Source organism: Eptesicus fuscus, chromosome 2 (genome assembly GCF_027574615.1).
Source record: "Eptesicus fuscus isolate TK198812 chromosome 2, DD_ASM_mEF_20220401, whole genome shotgun sequence".
Lineage (NCBI taxonomy): Eukaryota > Metazoa > Chordata > Mammalia > Chiroptera > Vespertilionidae > Eptesicus > Eptesicus fuscus.
In genome coordinates, this window is record NC_072474.1 from 86,980,430 (window position 1) to 86,986,429 (window position 6,000).

The 6,000-nt window shown below is 50.4% G+C and overlaps 1 protein-coding gene across 1 annotated transcript in view; it reads right to left on the reverse strand.

The window, feature by feature from the left end:
• Positions 1–5,144, reverse strand: part of CWH43 (cell wall biogenesis 43 C-terminal homolog) — a 48,518-nt gene extending 43,374 nt beyond the window's left edge. The window contains exons 1-2 of the mRNA XM_008140295.3: positions 4,660–5,144; positions 2,646–2,837 (exon numbers count right to left, since the gene is read on the reverse strand). Of these exons, the coding sequence (XP_008138517.2) occupies positions 2,646–2,837; positions 4,660–4,702 (235 nt within the window). The 5' untranslated portion in view covers positions 4,703–5,144. The remainder of the gene's footprint in view (positions 1–2,645; positions 2,838–4,659) is intronic.
• Positions 5,145–6,000: the final 856 nt, after the last annotated feature.

The following is a 6,000-nucleotide window of genomic DNA, read 5'->3' on the forward strand; positions in this document are numbered from 1 at the left end:
GCAGCCGGACATCCCTCTCACAATCCAGAACTGCTGGCTCCCAACTGCTCGCCTGCCTGCCTTCCTGATTGCCCCTAACTGCTTCTGTCTGCCAGCCTGATCACTCCCTAATCACTCCCATGCCAGCCTGATTGATGTCTAACTGCTCCCTGCCAGCCTGTTTGCCTCCAACTTCCCTCCTCTGCCGGCCTGGTCACCCCTAACTGCCCCTCCCCCTGCAGGGTTGATCGCCCCCACTGCCCTTCCTTGCAGGCCTGGTCCCTCTCAACTGCCCTCCTTTGCAGGCCTGGTGCCTCCCAACTGCCCTCCCCTGCTGGCCATCTTGTGGTGGCCATCTTGTGTCTACATGGGGGCAGGATCTTTGACCACATGGGGGCAGCCATCTTGCGTGTTGGAGTGATGGTCAATCTGCATATTACTCTTATTAGACAGGATAGAGGCCTGGTGCATGGGTGGGGGCCAGCTGGTTTCCCCTGAAGGGTGTCCCGGATCAGGGTGGGGGTTCCCTTGGGGCATGGGGCGGCCTGGGTGAGGGGTCTGTGGTGGTTTGCAGGCCAGCCACGCCCCGCAGTGACCCAAGCGGAGGCCCTGGTATCTGGAATTTATTTATTGTCTACAATTGAAACTTTGTAGCCTGGAGCGGAGCCAAGCCTCCTGCTTGCTCTGTGTTGGCAGCCATTTCTGTTGGAATTTATGTATCTTCTATAATTGAAACTTTGGCTGAAACCGGTTTGGCTCAGTGGATAGAGCATCGGCCTGCGGACTGAAAGGTCCCGGGTTCGATTCCGGTCAAGGGCATGTACCTTGGTTGCGGGCACATCCCCAGTAGGGAGTGTGCAGGAGGCAGCTGATCTATGTTTCTCTCTCATTGATGTTTCTAACTCTCTATCTCTCTCCCTTCCTCTCTGTAAAAAATCAATAAAATATATTAAAAAAAAAAAAAAGAAAGAAACTTTGTAGCCTGGAGTGAAGGCCTGAGCCAGCCAAGGCTGCAGCTTGGCTTCCTCCATCGCTGGGGGCAACCCTAGCCTCCTGCTCTCTCCAGCTCCGTGGCTGCCGCCATTTCTGTTTGGATTTATTTACCTTCTATAATTGAAACTTTGTACCCTTGAGTGGAGGCCTGGGCCTACCAGGGTGTGTGGAAAGCTTGGCTTCCTCCATTGCCAGGGTAACCCAAGCCTCCCTCCTTCTCTCTGTGGCTGCAGCCATCTTGGTTGGGATTAATTTGCATACTCACTCTGATTGGCTGGTGGGTGTAGCGGAATGATGGTTAATTTGCATATTACTCTTTTATTAGATAGGATGCCGCTATGAACATTTGTGTACAAGGTCTTGTGTGAACATGTTTTCATTTTTTTAGGTAAATTCCAAGAGTAGAGTTGATGGGTCATAGGATAACATTTTTATGAACTGACAAACTGTTTTCCAAAGCAGCAGCACCATTTTACATTCACCAGCAATGGGTGACTGTTCCAATTTCTCTGCATCCTTGCCAACACTTGTTATTGTCTATTTTTTTTATAGCCATTATAATGGGTCAAAATCTTTAAGGTAAAAAATAACCCAAATTGCCCTAGGTGGTTTGGCTCATTAGATGGAGCATCAGCCTGTGGACTGAAGGGTCCCAAGTTCGATTCCTGGGGGGGGGGGGGGGGGGGGAGGGCGGGAAGGGTGCGTGCAGGAGGCAGCCGATCAATGATTCTCACTCATCATTGATGTCTCTCTCTCTCTCTCTCTCTCTCTCTCTCTCTCTCTCTCCCTTCCTCTTTGAAACCAATAAAAATATATTTTAAAAAATAACCCAAATCAATAGAAGTATGAACTAGATATATTCCTAGAAGTGGAAATGATGGATGAAAGACTATGTACACATTTGCAATTTTGACCAAAACTCCTAAATTATCCTTTACAGAGGTTTGCCAAATTGGATTCGCACCAGCAGTGAATGCGTGTCTGCTTCCCATCTTTACAATACAGTGTTATCAGACTTTATTTTTTTGCCAATCCAATAGGTAAAACTATATATAAATATATTGTGAGTACAATTTGTATTCTACACATTTTAGTACATTTTTAAATAAATAATTATATTTCATTTCCAGTAAACTGATGGTAGCCTTTGCCCCCTTTTCTATTGAGTTGTTGTTCCTTTATTTATTAATTTGTGAAAAAAAACAAATATTAGGGAAATTAGCCCTTTGACTAAAAGAATTGCAAATATTTTTCCTACATTGTTGTTTGACTTTGCTTACTATGGTTTTGGTCATGCATAATTTTCATATTTTTATGCAGTGTCATTTAACAATTTTAATGGTTTCTGAATTTTGTGTCATATTTGAGGCGGGGGGGGGGGGAGCGCGGGGAAGAATACAATATATTCAAGAGTTGAACTGTTTACCAAGGTTTCTTTCCCCTTGTCATTTCATGATTTTTAAGCTTTAATAATCTGATAGGAAAATTAGAAATGTAAAATACATTGGATTTTTGTCTATTCTTCCAATTTTACTAAAACTCTTGAGGTAGTAGTAAGAGAAAGAGAACTCTTTTTTCTAATTCAAACATTTAGCATTCAGAGAACAGTCGACATATTTTCATTTGATTTTTAACTAAAAATAAAACATAAAGAAATACTTTCAAATAATTACCAACAGCAATTATCCGCAGCAGGGTTAGCACCCACTTCTTGTTAACCAGCTTCCAGAAAGAAGCAATGATGAGGAATATCGGAGAAAGAAAAGCTATGCCAAAAACTTCAAGCCCGGTGAGTTCCAGTGTTTGCAGAGGAAAGTAATAAATCATCGGAGGCAGGTCATGCCAGAGAGACCAAGTAACGTATCCTAGAAGAAAAAGATTTTTCAGAAAAAGACCGAGTGTAACTTTGTCATCGTTTCACACAGTAACCCCGCCCCTCCAGTAGGTCGTCCCCGTATTAAAGACTCTTCATTTGGAACATCCGGGTTGAATTGGGTTTCCTGTCAGGACCTTGACTGACAACATTTCCTTACCTAAGTTGACTTTCAGAATGAGAAATATGAAAACCGACAAGAGCAACAAGCAGCAGACTCCCTCCTTCCACTCCAGACTACACGTGTAGGCAGGTCGGTTAGTCAACATTTTCTTGAGTGTAGACTGTTTTAAACCCAACCCTTAGGAAACAGAATGGGGCAGTGGAATACCCAGATCTGAAGTCAGTTTCATTTCTGCCAACGACTGTGAAATCTGCAATAATGATAATGAATGCTTACCTGTGCTAGGCTCTGTGCTAAGGATTGATTTACACACATCATCTCTTATTCCTCACACAACCCATGCCCTATGAGGTTGACATTATTTCTACTCCTCACTTACAAATGCAAAACAAGTTTATTCTGCCTTTGCTGCTTTTGTGACTTTAGAAAGCAGCAAACGCAGAATAAACTTAAACCCCCCCCCCCCCAGTTTAGCTCCAAACGTAGCTTTCTAATGACTAAGTGTACTAACTTTCTCCCAAGTTACTTCTCAGCCTCCTTTTCTTTAAAAAAAAAAAAAATTTAATGTTTTCAATGATTTTTAGAGAGAGAGGAAGATAGAGGGATAGATAGAAGCATGGATGAGACAGAAACATCATTAATGGGCTGCCTCCTGCACACCCCCACCTGGGGATCGAGCCCCCAGCCCGGGCATATGCCCTGACCAGGGACCTCTTGGTTCATGGATTGACCCTCAACCACTGAGCAACACCGGCCTGGCTCAGCCTCCCTTTCTTAACCAGCAAAACAGCACTTAGAGTTCAGCTTAAATGAGATCAAGTACAAGGAGAACCTAGCACCCTAGGTACTTGCTGCCAGTCGCTTTACATGGCCGTACTCAGGAGATACAGCCTGAGGCAGAAACGTGGGCCCTCTGAGCATTACCAGCTCCCAGAAAATCCAGCTCTCAGCAAGGCGCCCCTCCCGGGCCAGAGGGAGAACCGCGAGATCCCAGCAGCCTCCCCGCGTTTGTCTAGGAATTCTGATTTCAATCATACAACTCCAACAGAATTACACCAGTAATTGTTCGTGGGATTTTATTTTTTTTTTTTTTTTTTTTTTGTAAAACTACTAAGTGAGCTCCTGGGACCCGAGTTCTATGCTTTTCGCCAAATGCCCAAATGCGCAGCCTCCGCCACCAAGGCCACCCGTGCCGGCCCACACCAGCAGCAGCAGCTACTGCCCGTGCGCTCACCCACAGCCGCCGGAGGACACGGGTGCCCCTTTCCTCCTGAGTTTTGTTAAGTTAAACATAAAGGTCGCGGGTGGGGAGGGCGGCGGCTCCGTGGAGCGGGCGGTACCGGCCGCGCCAGTTCAAGGCCGACACGTGGAGAATGCGCGCGCCTTCGGGGGCCACCGCACGCCGGCGTGGGAACCCGGAGGCGCCGGTTCCCGCAGGCGCCTCGCCGCGTCCTCGGCCTCGGCACCTCCATCTGGGTCTTGTCTTTTCCCCCTGCGCCAGCCAAGGTTCCCACGGGGCGATAAGCATCTCTCCTCTGGGCACTGAGAGCGCTTTTCTCCCTCGCGGGGCTCAGCCAGCCCTCCGAGCGCGGCGGCTCCGGGCAGGGCCGGGGAGGGGCGGGGGGTGGGCGGGAGGGGACCAGGGGGAACCGGCCCCCGCGAGCCCGCGGCCAGAGCGGCCTCGGCTTACCCAGCAAGGTCTCCAGGAGGACTTCTCTCCACAGGGAGCGCATGGCCGCGGCGTGGGGCGGCGCTTTCTAGGAAAGCGGGAGGGGGCCCGCCTGCCGCGCGCACCCTACGACCCCGCCTGTCGCCGCGTCCTCCTGGGCCCTGCGTTCGCGCCCCGCGTCCTCTCGCCAAGTCCGCGGCCGCCTTCGGGCCCCGGTGCCCAGCTCAGACTTGGGTGGGGCGGCAGCCTCCGCCCGGCCACACCCAGACCAGCCCGCCTGGCCTGGCGCCGCCAGTGCCCGCTCCGCTGCCACCGCCGCGGGCGCCTCGCGTCCCCAGGTCCCCGTGCCGTCGCCGCTGCCATAGGGACAGCTCTCTGCAGGGGACATGCGCGCGAGCATGGCGACCTGGGGGCCACCCCGCCGTCGGGCAAAATCCATCCGCCGGCTCCCGGAGCCGCCCCGGGATGGAGCGATGGAGCGCCGCCAGCGCACAGGAGGGCAGGAACGAGTGCAACTGGGACCAGCGGTGCCCTGGTTTAAACAAGGAGGAGGCAAAGGGAAGGGCAGCCGGTAAGACGGGCTCTGGAGCTTTTGGCCGACAAGTGTGAACAGGACTCTGGCGTCCTTAAGGCTTGGGCGACGCTCCGGAGGCCAGCGGGCTGGGGCGGGAGGCACTGCCCCTTCTCAGCTTGGGTAGTGAACATATTGCATCCCGGAAAGGTGATCAAAAAAATCCTAGAGGGCCCCGCCCAGGTGGCTCAGTGGTTGAGCATTGACCTGTGAACCAAGAGGTTGCTTTAGATTCCCGGTCAGGGCACATGCCCGGGTTGCAGGCTCCGCCCGCAATGTGGGGTGTGCAAGAGGCAGCTGATCAATGCTTCTCCCTCATCATGGATGTTTCTATCTCTTCTCTCTCTCTCCCTTCCTCTCTGAAATCAATAAAAATATTTTTTTAAAAAATTCTAGAGGTCACAGGATTTTTGGTGGCTTTCAGAGAGGTAGCAATGAAAGGGGGCAGCAATAGAATTTGGGGAACTGGCTAGCATTGCCAGAAATATTTATCCTGCTCTGTTAACCATGACTGTTTATTCTGATTAAAGAAGGCACATTCCACCCTGGCTGGAGCTGACCTGGAGATGCAGCCCTTCCTCCCCTTTTGGAGCTGCCTGTTATCATGAAACGATGAACACCTTTGCTGCAGAAACCAGAATTGCCAGCCCTTTGAAGATCCCCAGCCCTTTTTGCATACCTGCAGGCCTTTGCAGACCTCCAGCCTGCTTACCTGTTAACTGCCCATCTGGCACTCCTTTTGGCTATTTTCCCTGTAACCCCAGCCCTTGCATATCACTGAGCCCTTTGAA